Here is a 20,628-nt window from a genome sequence, read left to right on the forward strand (position 1 = left end):
GTGTGTGCGTGTTTCATATATAGGCCTCTCACGATAATTAATTGTGTTTGATACATTTTCCCAGAAATTATTGCGATAAACGATAATATTGTCGGCACCGTTGTATGACCATTTTAGACCCCTGACATAATGATAATATATAATAATAATTCAAGTACATCATTTCAAACTGCTAGTCACATCCTCATGTAAATGGAAATTTATCGAGTACATTTTTATTTATATAAGTCAATTAATTGCTTATCAGACACACAATAAAATAGTGGAAACAAACATGTGTTTGACTTTCATTAGTGAATGAAACTTTGTGCCCTTTATAGTCTGTGTCCAATATTGTTGTATATATTGTATATATATCCTATATATATGCTAAAGTCCCGCTGCTGACACGATAGCAGTAATTTCGTGCGCATAATGTGTAATTAAACCCATGATATCAAAATCTCACTCCAGCCAGGTACCCAAAGTTGGCAACCCAATACTCAACATTTAATGAAACAAGTTGTATTTGTGCCAACATTCTCCGGAAAGTCCATTTTCAAAAGAGGGCAAGCCCCTCGTGCTGCACTGTATAGTTACACAAACATAACCCTGAAACAAATAATTGACCAGTAGCCAGTGTAGTTTATCATAACAGGGCCTGGGTGCGGTTTACACATCGCTCCAGCCGCGCCTTTTCCTGTCACAACGGAACGGCTGTGCGTAAAGACGGCGGGTCAGCTGACAGCTATCAGAGAACCGGGAGGAAGGAGCGGAATTAGCGGGTGTGTGAACTGGGAAGCGACTGGAACCTGGCAGAAGCTATATCCGAGGACAAACGGGGAGCGAAAGACTGGTGGCGTTCGTGAGAGAACTGGGGTAAGTTCAACATAGTCGAGACGGTAACACGTTTCTCGTCAAAAATGATCAACTGTAGCGAAATAAACGTTTCTGGAAGCCGGGGAAACTGTTACAATCGCGTTCGATGCTAGCATTAGCATTGTTAGCTGCCGCTCTGTTAGCTAACGTCAAGCTAGCAGCGGCAGCTACTATGCTAACCGACTAGAGGCTTCTTTTCTACTAAATATAAAGGCACACGGTATACAATGTATGTACTCTCTTAACGGGTTGATGTATTTGTGAACAGTCGGTGTTATACGTTTATATTTGTAATGTGTATGTTGTCGTTAATTAATAGTATTGCGTATGAAATGGTCAACAGGTCTGGTTTTCTTCACCGGAAGTCCATTTAAAATTCCGCACGGCTCAACGCTGCTTCGCTGAACACCACCGCCAACTATCGTAAGCTACATTTGCTAACTACCTCTCACTTGGTCTATTCTCCATCACTTTGAGCTGAAGGTCAAGTCTCCATCAGTATTGTAGCCTCTTAAGAAATCTTAAAACCAAGTGGTACAAGCAAACGTTGTCCCCCATCCGTCGACGAGACATTAGAAAATATGAAAAATGTATGAACGTTAGGAAATGGCCCGAGTGAGCAGACATCTTGACTTCGACCAATAAAAGTGCGATTAAAACCGCTCATGTCTTGTGCACGAATTATTCGGTCACGACCCGGTCAAGTCTTTATGGTGACATTATTATCTTGGACATGGTTGTGTTGTATACTTTCTCTGTCCACCGTGTGTGTAAGTTATCTGGCCTCTGTCTTCGAGGAATTTCAAGCATGTCCTTCATCTCCTGGTTTCCAGAAGCTTCATTCTTGAATTAGAAGAAACTGCTATGATTGTATTTGTCTTAGACACAAGCAAGCTACTACAACAGCTGCACTGCCTCTAAATTAGATGAATGAAGGTTTCTTTAAATGTAATCTTACTTGAGATGCCAGATTTACACCTGCTAGTAAAAGGCAACCCAGTAAGAGCAACAGATTTGTAGCTGGCTACTTTGTGACATCCTGCTCCAAACTGGTGGCTGCTAATCTGCTGTTAATCTTACTTTGTACAGAAACGAGGATTTGACTGTAGTGTGGGTGGTGGTAGTGGAGTCTCCTCAGCCTTTATCAAAGGGATTGATGATGTGTGTATGCACATGCACACAGCTAAAATGAGTCGCCACAGTGGGGCAGCTGCAGGGTATATTCAATTGGCAATAGAGTGATGTGTGTGCGTGAGAGAGAGAGAGAGAAAGAGAGACAGGAAAAGTGGATGTGAGGGACAAGTGTTTCCCTGTACTGTTGGTCACTCCCTCACTTTTCACTGCTTTCCCTTCTTAAACATCCCTTTTTTCTCTTTCCCTGTTTCCTTCCTGCAGTCTCTCGCTCTTCTCATGCGGGGTTTGGTTTCACCATGGCCAGTTGGGACTGAGAAGCAGCCAAAATGATCGGGGGATTGTTCATCTACAACCACAAGGGGGAGGTCCTCATCTCCCGGGTCTACCGAGACGACATTGGGTATGTTTCACAGGAGCAAAACTGCTCTAATATGTATCCTACATTTTGGGGGACTTCACTTCAAAGAGAAGTGCTTGAATGAGCAGGGGTGGATTAAAGAGGATTATGTAGCTCTTCCTAGTTTAGTAGTTGATATAGGTGTCGTTTGTTTTGTTATCTCCTCGGAAATGTGGTAAAAATAACGCAAGCCAGGATTACATTTAGGACAGTATTACTAGCCCTTCGAGAAAAAACACAGTTTGCTATGATTAGAATATGTAGTATTTATTTACAAGTAAAACAACCAGAATAAATGACGCAGGTATTCTCCCCATAAATGAATAAAAAACACAAGGGACTATGAGAAATAACCACAATAAGACAAAGGTATTGAAATGCACAATCAGTTAAAAATATTGTTGTTTTTATTCAAAATTGTAACGTAAGTGGCGGTACAAGACACAAGTTTTGTATTTGTATCAAAATGGTACTAAGATACAATCATCTTTCCACACCTTAAATAAAATAATTTCTTAGATTTTGCATGGAGGGATGCGAAGTAAATAGTTGCCTGGTTCGGGAAAAGGAGTGTTAAAATGGCTGACAATGAATAATCCTTGGCTCATTTTAAATGTTGAACTAAAAAGAGATTCAAACTAACAACTGAACGGGCTGAGACAGGAGCCTATCCAAAGATGCTGACATTTTATTTCTGATGAAAAATATATTGTTTTGAATATGTGCGACTAAAACATGGCCGATTCATATGAGTATGTAATGGCCAGACGTTCTGTATAAGCTAAAGAATGTGAATATCTTTCTTATTTACTGTTTGTCTTTCTTCCTTTCCTCTACCTTATTTGTTTGTTTCTTTGTGACACATGTTTGATGTGATTCACCTGTATTGGACATTTCCCCATGCATACACCCAATTGTCACTTTGTTTTATTTAAATCGCATTCATTGATTGATTTGAGGGCAGGTGTCTCCAGAGCAGACACCATTCCAGTGCCATGTAGATTTACACCGTGAGGGTCGGCAAGGTACAGAGGGCACATGGTGTCAGATATGTAGGTACACAGCAGCTGTGCAGGTCAGTAGGTTATTTGTGTATGTAGACCTTTAAGCCAACATGTCATACTTAGTATTTTTGTGATTTAGGGTCCCCACAGTTTCAGACTGCATTTTAACGTATACCTCTGAGACATATTGACAGAACGATGCATTTGTTATGAAGATGGTTACTTATGTTATGAATGATCCAGAAATCTAATTGAGGATCTTTCTAACAGCCAAACATCAAGTGCACAAACATAAGACTTATCAAGCCAGCTAATATGACTAACCTGGTATTGTTGACCGCCCGGCTCCTGTTCTTGCACAATACAGGCAGCGCAGCTTAGCAGCATCTCCCTGCCCTGAGCCTGAAAACCTTCTCTACGCAGCAGACCAAAACTCCTGTGCTAGCCATGTAAACATCAACACTCGCCCAGTGCTCCCAGTCTGGGCAGCACGGCTACCTGAGCTAACAGCTAATTAGCTTTTTGCAGCTAATAGTTCAGTTGGCATTACTTAGCAGCAGGAAAAACGTTCTGTCCATCAGGAAAAGATGGAGGACACGACAAAAGAAAACTAATTTCCCCAAAAATCATTCCACTTTAGGGCTGCAACAAAGGACTAATTTGATAATCGATTAATCTATCGATTAACGAAACGATTAATCGATTATTACTGTATGCCTTGCACAATTTCTCAAACGCTCTTATTTAACCATCAACTTTTAGATTTAGCTTGAGGTTGTTTTAGGCATGTGGAAACTAACAATGAACACAATAAATATGAATACTTGATTCAAAAATACATATATTATTAAATTAACTAAACACATTTTGAACAAAATTAACATTGCTTTTTATTTAAATAAATTAAATAATATTTCACATCAAAAATAAACGACAGTGTTTTAACAAATCGTATTAAATAATCTGACATAATTGTAAACAGAATAGCTGAAACTTTAACAAAATAAATAACTCGGTTACCTCTAATCATTAACCCATGTTTGTATAATGTAGTTAACTCTGTGTGTTGCTGCTAGCATACATAACACCTGACGTGGAAACGTTACTCGTGGATGTGGCTGCAGAGCTACTAGAAAGACAGTCGAACCCGGTGCATTCCTCCGTCTGAATGTGGTGCACTTTGGCTAAGTGTTTAGACAAATTGCTCGTGTTACCGCCCTTACATGCTAAACTCTTAATTGCACTTTTGGCAACGAGCATTGTCCACATTGAGACAGGTAAAGTTTATCAAAACAAATCAAGTTTTATTTATATAGCACATTTATAAACGATTTTTGGTCGAGCCAAAGTACTGTACATATAATAAAAATAGCCTACAGTAGAGACACTTTACAGCAAATACAACAGATTGTTCAGAATATCAGTATGAGAAAAAAGGACACCCTCTATCCTTAGTTTAACCCAGTCTATGGTTTAACCACACCGCGGAGCGCGTTCTCTCCGCAGTGTGTTGCTGCATGTAGCAGCTGCGTGTGTGTAAACTGCCCCGCCCCCTCGCACGCAGACGGGGGAGAGAGATATTGTCTGATCGAAAATACATCATAGACGCATTTGTTTGTCTTTTTGCATATTAGAAACGAGTTGGCGAAACTAAGACTGCGATATAATGTTTTTGTAGCAATAATACATGACATATCTTTTTTTAAATGTCTCCAGTACCGATAAAAAGACCAATAACGTTGGAGCTTAACGGCGCGTAAAACACACGTGATGACGTCACCAACGAATCGACGACTGAATTAGTTGGCAACTAATTTGGTAATCGATTTTAACCGATTAAGTCGATTAGTTGTTGCATCCCTATTCCACTTACGCTCTCTCACACATCGTGATTTGTCGGCCTGCTCTGCAAAGATACATAGTGCAAACACTGCCAATCGAGGCACAGAGAGGAACTGACGGATGCCATTCTTCCTCCTACAAGTCAGTGTAGCATCAAGGTAATATAGTCAACTATGATAGGCTCTAAAGCATTTGAAAATGGTCATTCCTTGAATTATGTGTTGCCTTAGTTGTAGGGTTAGAGGTGCTAAGAAGCCTATGAATATGGGAACAAACAGAGTAGTATATACTTCACTAACCAAGACCCTATTAAATATTCTGTTTGCAGTTTTTTTGACTCGCAGGTTTACTTCTGCTACAATCCCTTTCATATTTTGTCCTGTTTCGATGCAGCAATCTGTAAAATAATGGTGGCTGCTTTATCAGTCCAGTGGTAGCACAGATAATATGCAGCTGCTCGCCTCTGCTTCTTCAGACACTGCACAATGCATACTACAGAATGTCACTGATAGGTATTAAAGGAACCAAAACAATATTCATGCCCTGATAACCACAGTTTATTTTGTGAAGTAATGAAAAAAGGAAAACTGTCATTTTGTGGAATTTCCATAGTGCTGCAGATATGACGTATTTTTGGAGGCCAACAGGGAAGTTAGCATTGTACTATAAACAACAAAAGAACAATCTCTGAAGTCTCATTTAGCCCTTTTTAAAGACGCGTATCAGTTCAAAAGTTAACAGTATTCACTGACATACTTTATGTTTTAGCACAAAAATGTGAAACTCCTTTTAATTATGTTAACCAGTGACCTTGTTTCTGGTATTTATTTAACCAAAACCAATTTAAAATAAAAATGCTAACTTGAGTCCAGGTTTAAGGCGTAATTCCTGCAGCACTCACTAAAAATAAAGATAACAGCAATAGAGTTTTCTTATTATGTTCAGTAGAAAACCTGGAAATCCAGGTTTTGTCTCCACCATGTTCCCACGGCATCATTTGCTAATGGTGATCCGCCCTGTTGCCGCAACACACAGAGTAAACCAGACTGTTTATGTTGCCGCGGTGTATGGACAAAATGTTGTGTTGAAATCTATAATCGCACTTGTTTTAATATTGCAAGTGAGCTGAAGCTAAAATGTATCCACTTGAAGTAAAATAAGCGGTTATGGAGTCATACAGTGAATCAATATGCACTTGCCATACTGTTGTCAGGCTACAGTAGATGAAAGAGCAATAGGTTGTGCTGGTGACTCGTTCCCAACATGTTCAGTTACAATGATGGCATCATAATAAACACCATGTTACCCACTCTGTCTGTGTACACGATGCACGAAAATGTCTCTTGTGCATTTTTGTCTCTCTCCTCTCCTTTTACTTCATCCTTGTTTCCTCTCTATCCTCTGTATCACCATTTTCCTCCATCTGTCCATCTTGGCCCCTGTAGGAATAGGTAAGAGATGCTCGAGCCTATCAAGCATGACCCCTTCCCCGCTCATGGCCACCGATCAATAACCCCCTGAAACCCCTAACTGCATGCTCATTGATTCCACAGACAACTTCCTGATACTTCCTCTGAGCATGAGTCACCCGTCATGACATTGCAGTGGTAAATAAACCACCAGATACTGAAGTGCAGCAGCCACACATCCAGCCACTGCCACAGCCATTCAGTGTATTACTGAAGTATTATAAGTATTATTGATACCCACAAGTCGATTTACCTCAGTACCTAAGCATGTTATCTGAGCATGGGGTATGACGGTTAATGTAGTTTGTACCACCTTTGATTCTGCTGTGAACTTTCACAAACAAATTGGAAAACTGTTTCGGTATGTAGAAGTTTCATGATTTGTTTCATTCTTTTCATTTTAGAGCATATCAAATGGTAGTCTTGAATATAAGATACGTTTGAGTCAGTTTACACCTCAGGAGGTTTTGGTCTTCCTGTCAGATCGTGCTGCATCCTCTGCTCTAGACCCCGTTGTTTATAAATCCCCATTAGGAAAGGCTGTGTTTCCCTAAAGCATTGTAGCACTAAGGTACATTTGATCTCACTGACTTTTCAGTATTAGCAGAGTATTACATTTAATTAAAATAGAGAAAAAATAATGTAAAATTCAGTTTTTGACAGTATATGGTGAAAACATCTCTTTGGAGTCTATATAATTTAAGTATTATGTTGCCCGGGTGTCCTCCTAAACTCTTCCCTCTCCCTCCTGGTAATTATCTGCATTTACACAAAACAACGCTCCTTTTTTCTAAGCGCACAAACTCAAGGTACCTTCTCCCCGTTGGTTGGGAAAAGTTTTGATTACGTTATATTCCTCGTGATGGGTGGATATGCTGTTGAGGTCTGAAGGGATTATATCTTTTGAGTCCAGTGCAGAACTGGATATTAAACTCGGCAAATATTCTCACAGGGTGGGGTGGTGTTAACAACGGTCTGTTATGGAAAAGCCTGAAACAATTCTCCCAATTCAATCGCTGTCTTTCTTTTCCTCTGTCTCTATTTCTCTTTTATCCCGATCTCAGGCGTAACGCGGTCGATGCGTTCCGTGTGAACGTGATTCACGCCCGGCAGCAGGTTCGATCCCCGGTGACCAACATCGCCCGCACCAGCTTCTTCCATGTTAAACGCTCAAACATCTGGTTGGCGGCCGTCACCAAGCAGAATGTCAACGCCGCCATGGTGTTCGAGTTCCTTTACAAGATGTGTGATGTCATGACGGCCTACTTTGGCAAGATCAGCGAGGAGAACATCAAGAACAACTTTGTGCTCATCTACGAGCTGCTGGATGGTAGGACACGAAAACTCTGTTTGTGTAGAATCAATAATGTTCTCCTAAATATAATCAAGTAAATCAGGGAACTGGGCATCTCTGGATCTTATATAATCAAACTATTATTCTACATAGTATTTTTGTAATAGTAGGGATACCATTATAACTGATACTTCAGTACCTTTGGTGCTAAAATACTGAACTGTAGTACCGCCTAGCCTCGTCTCCAATGGTGTCCCAACCTCCCGGGGACGATGGAAAATGTGTTTGGGAAGCAGTACACTCTATTGGTTTCATCGAAGAAAAGCACACTCATTTTCCATTTATAATGCTACATTATTAAAAGCACATTTGTGTTGAAATCTGCAGCAGGAAAGCAAGTGAACAATAACTGTTAGCTGTCAGGCGCGTGTGAACAGAGGCTCCATAAAAGGTGCATTCAGTATAAATGTGTATTATGCAAAGTTCAATTCTAAAGCTGTCATGATGTGTTCAATGCAGTAAGAAACTTGAAAAAATACAGTTTGGTTGAGAGGGTTTCATAGCAATATTACATGGATATTAGTGAAGGAGATATGACTGTCCAAATCATTTCTGGCATGGTGACAAACCAAATTCAAAGTGACCTGTTTGACATTATATGAAACGTATAATGTCAAACTCGGTCAACACTGGTTCTTTCCACTGCTGCGTGCCCTAGAGTCCAAACCCACCTTATCTCTAACCGACAGTTTATCTGTTTGTGTTCACACAGAGATCCTGGACTTTGGATACCCCCAGAACTCAGAGACTGGAGCTCTGAAGACCTTCATCACCCAGCAGGGCATTAAGGGACAGGTCAGTGAGACCAGGGCAGTCTCAAACTGTTACAGTCATGAAGGTTTTAAAGTCAGTTTATGTTGAAACAGGTGTCTATTAAGATAAATGGGCGTTTTAGTGGCTGTTGTTTGTGGTGCAGTTGGACTTTATTGCATCACAGTCAGATTGATGTGCTTATATCGGTGAGGGTAGACTAAATATTATAAACGCCTCTAAATGTAACCCAAGACCTGGAGAATCACGAGTGATAGACGGATGATAAATATGTAATGGGGATGTCCAGAGCCTATTTTCTTGATCTGGATTAGGCATAGACATTACACATTTGTATTGCAGTGTCTACAGTGGTGTGATGTAATGCTATAGACACAAAACGACAGGAAGCGATTAGAGGGAATGTGTAATGTTGCAATACAATTAGTGATATTTTGTATTTACATTTTATTTTTATTTTTCTCTCCTTGTTTGTAATCCTCAACTCTGCATCATTCAGCACCAGGTAAGACCCGACGTTCTAAGGAAATTATTTGTATCCACATGTAGAACCATGTCACCTTTGTTTGTCTCTCTCTAGTGCAAATGATCCTCTTTCATCTCCCCCCCCCCCCCCCCCCCCCTGTCTGTCGGCGGTCTGCTGTTGTTAGTGGTGCTACAGTTTCTCTCCCTGTCTCCCAGACAAAGGAGGAGCAGTCTCAGATCACCAGCCAGGTGACGGGGCAGATCGGCTGGCGTCGGGAAGGCATCAAGTATCGCCGCAATGAGCTCTTCCTGGACGTCCTGGAGAGCGTCAACCTGCTCATGTCACCACAAGGTCTGTAAACTGCTGAGCATGCATTATTTATTGAAACTATCATTCAGAACAACTGCGGACAGTAGTTTGCTGTGTCTGTGTTTTAATGCCACTGTAGTGTATTTATTATTTGACTTTGATGTTATACGTAAGACATTAATTTATCAATATTTCTCAGACTCTATGAACGATCACAGTTCACAAGAAAATCCAATTATTAGGTTTATGAGTCTTTTGATTGTATCTCACAATCTTCATTCATTTCACTTTAAAGGCTCTCAAATTGAAAGTCAGAGCAGAATGATTGCATACTGACCGCTATGAACATACTGACAGCCGAGCAGGAGGCTAGCCGCTAACAGTGCTAACCGCAGCAACAGTGCTAACAGTGTTACCCTTAAAGGGGAAACTGTAGACTGGGCGTTCCGTTTGCCGCTACACGCTGTTGGTCAGGACAAAATGATTGGCTGTAAGCACCGTGTGAGAGCAGCGCTGAGCGGAGTCCATTAGCAGCCAGTGGGACAATGGGACATGCATACGGACTCTAACGCACAAACATACATGAGCAACAAGCCGTTTGTTTAAAGCATAGAGACGTTTGAATCAGGGTTTCCGTTAGCTGGTAATTACCGGTTTTTAGCTGGTAAAATTTATAAAAAACCGGTAAATTCAAAACCTGACGGTCAAAATGTCTGGTAATAATTAGGGAGGCTCCGATCGATCGGCCGCCGGTCATTATCGGCCAATATTCAATCAATCAATCAATGTTTATTTATATAGCCCAATATCACAAATGTTACATTTGTCTCAGTGGTCTTCACAGTGTGTACAGAATATCAGTATGACAATACGACACCCTCTGTCCTTAGACCCTCACATCGTACAAGGAAAAACTTCCAAAGAAAACCCAGTTTAAAGGGAAAAATGGGAGAAACCTCAGGGAGAGCAACAGAGGAGGGATCCCTCTCTCAGGACGGACAGACGTGCAATAGATGCCGTGTGTAAATTGAAAAGATAATACATTTGCAACATAGGTTCACTCTTAATAGTTTGATCGGTGCTCTCTATAAAGGCCGATCAGGAGAGCTGGATCTGATCGATATGGACATAAACGCGAGTGAAGTATAACCGGACGAGAGAGAGATCAGATCGGCTGCTGAGTCTGACCGAGACACGCAGCTCTGCATAATCACCTGAAGCCCCGCCCTCTGTTTAGCGAGCTGCAGGAGCTGCATGAGAAACTGACGTGCTGTCAAGAGAGAGAGAGGATCCGTTTCTCCCGTGTTATTATTCAAAGTTGATGTAAACTTCTGAATAATGTACGTTATCTACTACAAGTAGTTTGTTTGAATGTAATAATTATGTTGTTTGTTGTTTGTGGAATCATTTATTGAAAAATGAATCTGAATTTTTCGATCTGTTACGATTATAAACTGAAGCAATATAAAAATGAGCCCCGTGAACTGAGTTTTAAACTGAAGCATATCTGCTCATAATCCGGTAATTACATGCTAACGGAAACTCTGTTACACAACTATTATTATTATTATTGAAATATGACCGGTAAGTTTCAAATTAGTCCGGTAAAATTAATTCTGCCCGGACATTTGACCGGCGAGAAAAAATCCTAGCGGAAACCCTGGTTTAAATTACAATAAACACAGGGGGTCCGAGACTAGAACATGACTCCACTATATCTTTACATAGCAAATGGTTGTTTCCTGTGTTATTAATGCTGTGAAATAATGTTGAGTCTTTAAAAGAGAGCTAAGAGAATTAGAGTTTAACAACCAAATGGAGAAAAAACAGATGTTGTGGTGTGTCCAGTTTGAGACTCACATTACTCCCCCTCCTTTCCAGGCCAGGTCCTGAGCGCCCACGTGTCGGGCCGAGTGGTGATGAAGAGCTACCTGAGCGGGATGCCCGAGTGCAAATTTGGCATGAACGACAAGATTGTCATCGACAAGCAGGGCAAGGGAGGCACAACGGAGGACACAGGGAAGAGGTCAGTGAAGCATCAAGCAGACGGCAAAATGTTTATATCAAATCAACTATACTTTTAAAGGCAAGGCTGAAAATCATTTGGATAATTTGCAAATTCCGTTTCTTTAAGAATGTTACCTTTTTAAGCTTGAACATGTATATTCACTGTTAAGTCAAAATGTAAGAGACCACCTCGTCCGTTTAAGCCCTGTCTGAATTATGAGTGTTGTCTGTCCTGCTGTTTGCAACAAGACAGCTTTTACAATTTATTTTTCATTTTTCTTTCCTTTGGATGCGTCCCTCCTTTCTTTCCCTCTCTTTCTTTTCTATGTGCTGTACCTCAGTGATTTAGGGGGAGGAAGGTACTGTACTGACAAGTGTCCTCACCTTCTGCTACACACTCACTCACTCACTCACTCACTCACTCACTCACTCACTCACTCACTCACTCACCTGTGTTGTTGAAGCACATTAAGGCCCAATTCCAGTTTCAAATCAGCATCTCTTGGACAACGTTTTTAATTAATAACTAAAATAAAACTCCAAACATCTTTAATTGTGTTACTTTTTTGTAAAGCTCTTTTAGTTTTAAACCTGATGTTTATAAGCGTATTAGTTTTTGCAACGGTCTGTAAATATACACAACTTTATAATAAAATGCATAGGTATGACTAAACACAGCTATGGTCCCAAGTTAAAAACATATGAGGTTATCATGAGGTTGTTAACATCGCAGTTTATCAGTGGATGTTTGCAGGAACTGTTTGTAAACAGCGTGTTTCATGACGGACACACACTGCGTTGAGTCCGGTCAGGTAGGGCAGCACGTGAAGTCAGCACCGATGCAGACTCGCTGTTTGAGGGCTTGATAGCCTTGGAACAGCACTTAATGTGGCGGACCGTGTGTGTGTGTGTGGGGGGGGGGTGTGGGGGTAGTGTGTGTGTAGGGGGTGGATTGGAATTGGGCCTAAGAATCGTCTCATGCACTCATTACAAATCAAACACTCCATGTTAAGTATTTGGACATGCTGGCTCTGTCCCTATTCTTTGCAATAGTTGGTGTATGTTTGTGTATGTATTACCCCACCTTACATCTAACTGGGTCTGTGGTGTTTTATTGCTCTAAAGTGTCATTAACCACCAGGTCTTCATGTCCTGATACTAGCAGTTATCTTCTCTGTCCTTGTTCTGCTCATGGTGTTCTCACTATTGATATCAATTTAGGGAGAGAAGTAGTTTCATACATTTTGATTAAATCATTTAAAACAAGTGAACTTGTGTCTCCTTGTGTCTCTGATGTGTTTTTGTCTTGCAGCAGCGGGAAGCAGTCCATAGCCATCGACGACTGCACCTTCCACCAGTGTGTGCGCCTCAGTAAGTTCGACTCGGAGCGTAGCATCAGCTTCATCCCCCCCGATGGAGAGTACGAGCTCATGAGGTCAGTGGATTGGAATATGTTTAAACTAGGGCTGTCAGTCGATTAAAATATTTAATCGCATGATTGTCCATAGTTAATCGCGATTAATCGCAAATTAATCGCACATTTTTTATCTGTTCTAAATGTACCTTAGAGGAATATTTTTCAAGTTTTTAATACTCTTATCAACATGAGTGGACAAATATGCTTTATGCTAATGTTTATTATCATTTGAACAATGACAAATATTCTCATGCATATTAAACACAACAACCTCTGAATAGTGTGTGTGTGTGTGTGTGTGTGTGTGTGTGTGTGTGTGTGTGTGTGTGTGTGTGTGTGTGTGTGTGTGTGTGTGTGTGTGTGTGTGTGTGTGTGTGTGTGTGTGTGTGTGTGTGTGTGTGTGTGTGTGTGCAACTCAAGGCATATGCTCGAACGGGAGCTGCAATCATGTTGCTGCAATCATGAGTGTGCTGACTTCTCCTACAATGTCTGGCTGCCTGCTTAAAGTCAAGTGCTCGGCGCAGTTGTGTGGATAGAGCGCTCCTCTGTTTTCATTTAAACGGCTCCTTATATCCGTTAGCGCAGCTAGCTAGCACCAGATGCTAACAACAACAATAGCCGCGTTCACACTGCGGTACGGTAATGCACGTAAGTTCTCTCTCTCGCTCGCTTGGGCCACACACACCCTCCCGATGGCCAGTCGGTGCCTGCCGGTGAGCGTGGAAGTGTGGTCTGCCACAAGCGGGCGGCAGGAGCGGGGCTGTCAGCAGCATCAGCTTGTAGATGGTATTATAAACTCGATGCGCTCTGAAACTACGGGGCGGCCGAGGAAAAAAATACACATGCGTTAATCGCGTTAAAATAATTAGTGGCGTTAATTTTTGTTTGCGTTATTAACGCGTTAACTTGACAGCCCTAGTTTAAACCCTTCTGTCTCTTATCAGGCTGTCTAATGGGCACGAGTGAGAAACCTTATTGAAAGCATACATGGTGCCTTCTGTCTTTCAATATTTGTTGTTTGGACAAATGAACGACAGAGGCATTAATGAACACTGAAACAACTTGAGGAAATCCTTGCTTTTGCCCCTCTTCTGGCAGGTATCGCACCACTAAAGACATCATCCTGCCGTTCCGAGTTATTCCTCTGGTCAGGGAGGTCGGCCGCACTAAACTGGAGGTTAAGGTGGTCATCAAGTCCAACTTCAAACCCTCGCTGCTGGCCCAAAAGATTGAGGTGAGCTCTTATCAAAGTCACGTGCTGATAAACACTAACCCTATCAAACACAGGTCCAATTTCCACTGATCATAATTCCATTGTTGAGGTCTACTAAAATAGATTTATACTGTGCAATTTTCAGGGTTCGTACGGGTGCTTGAAATCCTTGAAAATGCTTGAAATTTGACGTGGTGTTTTCAAGGTTGGGAAAGTGCTTGAATTTTGGGGATGGTGCTTGAAATTGGGATAAAGTGCTTGAAAATGTAAATGCTTTACTTTTACAATAAATTGCTGTCTGACTGAATAGTTCGCTTTTCAGATTAAAAGAAAATAATTGCTTCGCTTCTACATAAAACAGCTCCGCTGCGGCCTTCCCGCGCTATGCGCGAGACCTGCAAGTGTTTGTGTGACCTGGGCATTCTGATGAGTGATAGATGACTGTGTGCCAGGAGGTTGCCGTTTCAACGAGCGTTGGCTAGCAGAAGACAAATACAAGCCATGGCTAAGACGAGGGTCAAGCCCACGTAGCCTCCTGCAAAGTTTGCAAACATAATGATGCGAGAGTCTGCGCTGACGAGCCACATGAAAGGTATGCCGTAGTAGAGCATTTTAGATTAGGCTAACGTTGCATGTTACGTTTGTTTAAGCTAACATTTGCTAGTTGAATAGCGAACTCGATTGAGGGATAATAATAATTGCCCGGGACAAACGAGCCGGGTTTTTTTTTTTGCGGAGGGATCTAGATCGGCTTGAAGGCACATTATGCAATGTGCACATTATCCCGCTTATTACACGGCCACATTCTCAACAAAGTAACGACATGACTCCCAATATTAATTGAAATGCTTTTATGGATTTAGAAAATGATTTTATTGATTTAAAAAATAGTTTTATGTATTGATTTAAATTGACATGCATCCGCTAAGAAAGGTAGTCCGTTGTTACTGTTTGAACTAACGTAACAACGGCAGGAACTGCTTCGATAGTGTTTTTGAGGAGCTTTTTGATTACAGATTTGAAAACATCGTTGCTTGCTTTAAAAGTAGCACAATTCATTATGTCAAACCTTGAAAGATATCCCTGCCCTAATGCTAAAGTAACTGGCAACTGAATATGTGTCGCCGTTTGATGTCTATGTCTGGACCGCTGCGTAAAAAGGAGGGTTTCTGCCCCATTACTTCTCTTCTTACTTCTATAAGAATAAAACACGGAGGACGGAGATCTCTTTTTCGCCCCCTCTTCTGACAGCCCAGCAGCTGATCTCAAAGCACGCTCCCCTCTCCTGCAGGGGGGCGTGGTCAGCTGCAGCTCACAGAATCAGCCCCCTGCAAAAACAGCGCTGGAAAGAGCAAATGGAGCGAAATGAGGCATGGCTAAAATGCAGGATCTTTTTGGTCTATATAGTCTTCTATATTTTTTTTATATAAAAAAACTATATTTATATACTTTATATAGGTCGATACAGTAGCCCCTTTTCTTTAAAATAGTTTTTATAGGTGTTGCCATCTGTTTTGTGTAGCGTGGTTCTACAAGCAAGTCAATGCATTCATTGGGTGGTATCAGAGAGTTACACGGTCTGTAAATGCAATGAAAACAATTGACCACAGCAAATCATTTATATTAAACATGTAATTTTTACTTTTGAATACTTCAGTACAAAGGATGTATTGAATAATTTAAGTGATATATGTGTACACATATAAATCATTAGTCAAAACAGGGCTACATTTGATTGAATTAAAAGGTATAATATGTGGTAAACTAAAGAGCCGGCTCTTCTTGGTGAGCCGAGCCAAATGATCCGGCTCACCAAGAAGAGCCGGAATTCCCATCACTGGTGTTCAGAGGATGAAGCACTCACGGCATTTCGTGTTATAGTCACGAAATATAATCTATTGATTCGACAGAGCGATTTTGAAAGCAATGTATTTCTACTGGTAGTATGTTTCGTGCCTAAACCAAATGTGACTTGCTCTATCGAAATCAGTCAGATTGACCCGAAGACACATTTTCGTTTGTATTACTGGTCTTGGGGAAGCTCGCGAGTGTGTTTGTGTATGTTTGCGTTTGTGTACCGGGGAAACACTCACAAGAAACACCGGCTGTTGTTATGCTTGCTGTGACGTTACATTAGTCCGTTCACTGCTTGTAATTATGCCGAAGCTTCAAAGTTGTATTTATCATCTGAGTTTGCCGAAACAAATTTAATATTCTGAAAGCCAAGACTTTGTTTATTTGAAAACGGATGAAAACAAACTGTCTTTTATATAAAATTGAAGTATTATACAAGTAAAACTACATTTTGTTTCAATCCCATGTAATTGTAGAATGAACACAGTCTTCCTTTGCAGATGTATAAGTCGGGTGTCTTGAGGAGTCAACATTACCTAAAATCATTGTGCACATTTGTAAATATTATTTTCCACTTGTTACCATTGTGAGTCGATTTTTATGCAGCTCTGCTTGATTTTGTGGCTATAATTCAGACTAATACACTACTAGAGGTGGAATAAGTACTCAGACCTTGTGCTTGAGTACAAGTACTCAGATCTTGTAGTGAAATTATAAGTACTCAGATCTTGTACCAGAGTGTAGGAATACTCTGTTACAGTAAAAGTCCTGCATTCAAAATGTTCCTCAAGTAAAAGTAGAAAAGTATTCTCATCAAAATATAGTGAAAGTAGCGACAGTAAAAGTAGTCGTTGTGCAGATTGGTCCATTTCAGAATAATATATATGATATGTTTTATAATGATTGATCATGAAAGTGTTCTCAAAGCTGGTGAAGGTGCAGCTAGTTTGAATGACTTTGTAGACTGCAGGGTAGCTGGTAGATTTACTCCAGGTGGAACTACAGTCTGATTCAACACTTGATTAGATTTCACATCATTCATCCACATCTGTAAAGTAACTAAAGGTATTAAATACATGTAGTGGAGGAAAAGTGCACCATCTACCTCAGACTTATGTTTACTGCCAACCTAAAAGTACCTCAAAATAGTAATCAATAATGTATTGAAAAGTTATTTGGCTGATTGTTGTATATCGGCTCAGCCAGGTTATATGGGAGGCCCAGTCTACGTACAGATCACTAATTTTGAAATATTAAACTTGGTTTTCTTTTCTTTAATTGTTCATACTCGTGTAGAATGCTATCACGAAACACACATTTCACGCCCATAGCTCTGGGCGTGGCTACTGAGTATCCCCATGTCAGAGTAACCAGGAAGTAAATGAGAAATCTCCAACGAGGCATTTTGGGGAGGTATTTTCTGTGTTAGAGTTTTACAGGGTGTACTTTGAGGGGTTTTGACTCTGCAGACATAACACACAAGGGGACGGGTAATAACCGGAAAAGCATGACATGTCTCCTTTAAATGTTTATCTCTCCTTATTATAACCTCCTCAGGTGCGTATCCCCACGCCCCTCAACACCAGCGGCGTGCAGGTGATTTGTATGAAGGGAAAAGCGAAGTACAAGGCCAGCGAGAACGCCATTGTCTGGAAGTGAGTAGTCCCTCTGACCGTAAATCCACGAGATACCCAACGCTGTTTTATGCTCCGTCAGGTTAATGATTCACAGCTGCTCTGTGCCGTTTGCTTGTTTAACCACTCGGACAGTCCTATTCACTTTGCACAACTGTTGTACTTATTTACTCTTGTGAGGGTTTCAAAATGGGGTTCCTTGTTGCTGAGATCTGTACACTAATCTAGTGTGTGTGTGTGTGTGTGTGTGTGTAGGATCAAACGCATGGCTGGGATGAAGGAGTCTCAGATCAGTGCTGAGATCGAGCTGCTGCCGACCAACGATAAGAAGAAATGGGCCAGGCCTCCCATCTCTATGAACTTTGAGGTCAGAACACATACATCGTTTTTACAGTCTTCCTCTCTGTTACATATAGTTTGTAAATCTGATACTGAAGTCATTCGTTACACGTCTTCCCAATAACTTGCAGAGCTTTAGTGTATGCTTCGGCAAATATTTTTGATAGATTTTTGTAATCTTGCGAGGAATAAATATATTAAAATTCTCTGTTTCTCAGCTTCCTAAATGTGAATATTGTTCTTTATTACTCATGGCGGTAAACTCAATATATTTAGAGTTGACATTTAGTGCTCTGCTGAAAGAGATTTTTCATAGTTTTAAAGACCAAACAATCAATGATATGACTGAAAATAATCCCGAATCGCATCCATAAACTAGGAACTAATTTACTCCCTGATTTAAATATGAGCTATCTTGTTGGGTAGCTGAACTGTGTACAGCGTTGGCAACCAAACATGGAATTACTGTTACCTCATACACACTTCCTGCTTAATCCTCACAGCCACAGTAACAACCCGTGTGGCCTACATCTCCCAGCATGCCCCGACGCGTCTTCCTAACCTCCCTCTTCTGGTCCTGCAGGTTCCCTTCGCTCCCTCTGGTCTGAAGGTGCGCTACTTGAAGGTGTTCGAGTCCAAGCTCAACTACAGTGACCACGACGTCATCAAATGGGTGCGCTACATCGGCCGCTCCGGCATCTACGAAACCCGCTGCTAAAGCCCCCCCCCCCCCCCCCCCCCCCTCGCAGTGATCTGACCACTGCTACCACCCCACCCACCCTACATCCTGTTAAAGATTTTTTTCTCCTGCCCCTTCCTACTTTGTCTCTCTTCTCCCTACAATCCTTATAGCTCCTCCTCTCATGCACCACCCCCACCTTCTCACCCCTTCCTAACTAGGTGTTGGAGATTGAATTGACATCGTATGGAAAAAAAGAGAAGTAAATGATATACTGCACAGATATGTGAACCATTGTACCGTATATATCTTGTAGTGGTGAGTAAAAACCGGTAAACCAACTGGTGTCCGAAAGAAACAAGACGTGATGAGGTGGGGACCAGGGGGAGGGGACTGAGGCACCTCTGGGTGTCCCTCAGGGTCGCTCTCTTGTGTTTATTCCACTATCTACTCTCCAGTTACTTTAGAAGTCCTAGAGGGAATCCCCGGTAAGATGATTGGTAGCTTTTGTGGTTTAAATGAGTCCCGATAGTCCCTGGATATGAACTTCTGTCTTAGTAGAGTCTACCCTTTAAGGTCCAGATGCATTGACTGATTGTGTATTGTGGACTGATTGATATTGATCTGTGTTATTTAGTCAATTTGGATCAAAAGTCTCATTTCAAAGTCTCTTAGGGATGTTTCAAAAAGACAATGAATTGATGGTGGCTGAACTGTTTTTGTACTTTCTGGAGAGTGTATTGTTTTTTCCCCCCTTGCTATTTTTCCAATACTAGTGAGCAACATTAAAGAAAAAGGGATCATTCCAGTTTTGCGGTCTGAACAGCTCCCGATAAGCTAGTCTGTGACCCCAACGTCCTGAGATCTACTTTGTCACACTGGTTTGATTCAAATATGTGTTTGGGGGAAATCAGTGTGTGCGCAGCGGGGTGAGGTCTCCCCCTGGTGGTCCTCCTCGTCACTGTCTGCCTCTTCGTGTTTGTAGCCCTGGTAACCGTTCTGTCCAATAAAATCTGACTATGTAACCAACTTTGCTTCTTTTCTGTGTTAATGTTGGGCTACAATTATTTAAAGTTGTATTGTAGAGCAGTGGTTCCCAACCTTCCCAAACAGCGGTTATTAAAGTTTAAAAGTCTCAAATGCTACAACTACTCTCACAAACTGGAAGAATGTGAAGTATTTTGTTAAAGGAGGATGAAAGCGTAATAAAGGAGCACTATTGGAGTGACTTTGATGCTTATTGGACTCAGGATTAATTCATTTGGATTCCCGCTGTGTGAAGAAATTAAAGGACGGCGCGGAAGTGGCAACAATTCACAAAGGGATTAAACACATGCTCAAAGTAAACCGGATTTTGCAGAGGATTCAAAAATCGTAAATCTACAAAATGGAGGAGACCGATCTGATCGGAGCAACTGTGACAAATAATCCAACTGAAACTGGCATGGACAATGACTGTTTTAAAAATGCGCTTATCCAGACAAGCCTGGTTTGGACACTTTACGCGCAGAAGAAACATTTATATTAAAGAAAGAATTATAAATGTCTGTTTTTATGCCTATAATAGCTACTAACTTGACTTTGTATTCTAATGTAGAGACAATCATGTATTGCGTTACAATTCTATGTAAAAAAAATTACTTTTTTTTTTTCTAAATATCATATTTGGCCTCAAATCATCTGAGGCCTGGCGCCCCCCAGGTTGGGAACCACAATTTGTCCTCGAGACACGTTTACAACGTAGAGAATGTCCATTTGATATAGCCTGTTTTGATATGTGAAAGATTTTCACCATGCATTAAATCATGTTTAAACAAATATATTTGGTAGGAAAGAATCAACTGATTTAGTATTGAAAAATAAAATATGTAAACTGTTGAT

At 41.0% G+C, this 20,628-nt stretch overlaps 1 protein-coding gene across 1 annotated transcript; it reads left to right on the forward strand.

The window, feature by feature from the left end:
* The first annotated feature begins 630 nt into the window (after positions 1-630).
* LOC117462134 (AP-2 complex subunit mu-A) lies at positions 631-19,776 on the forward strand. Its single transcript, XM_034104219.2, has 13 exons — positions 631-858; positions 2,254-2,392; positions 7,769-8,034; positions 8,771-8,853; positions 9,329-9,334; positions 9,511-9,646; positions 11,486-11,630; positions 11,953-11,970; positions 12,924-13,046; positions 14,127-14,262; positions 17,653-17,750; positions 17,985-18,096; positions 18,652-19,776. The coding sequence occupies exons 2-13, from the start codon at positions 2,319-2,321 to the stop codon at positions 18,784-18,786; spliced, it is 1,332 nt and encodes a 443-aa protein (XP_033960110.1). The 5' UTR covers positions 631-858; positions 2,254-2,318; the 3' UTR covers positions 18,787-19,776.
* The last annotated feature ends 852 nt before the right edge of the window (positions 19,777-20,628 follow it).

The sequence above is a fragment of the Pseudochaenichthys georgianus genome, chromosome 17, assembly GCF_902827115.2.
Source record: "Pseudochaenichthys georgianus chromosome 17, fPseGeo1.2, whole genome shotgun sequence".
In the NCBI taxonomy this organism is placed as follows: domain Eukaryota; kingdom Metazoa; phylum Chordata; class Actinopteri; order Perciformes; family Channichthyidae; genus Pseudochaenichthys; species Pseudochaenichthys georgianus.

Coding starts and splice junctions, on each gene's coding strand:
- LOC117462134 (XM_034104219.2), top strand. CDS start 2,319: ATGATCGGGGGATTGTTCATCTACAACCACAAGGGGGAGGTCCTCATC. Junction 14,263..17,652: donor TGCTGGCCCAAAAGATTGAG/GTGAGCTCTTAT, acceptor TAACCTCCTCAG/GTGCGTATCCCCACGCCCCT. Junction 17,751..17,984: donor GAGAACGCCATTGTCTGGAA/GTGAGTAGTCCC, acceptor GTGTGTGTGTAG/GATCAAACGCATGGCTGGGA.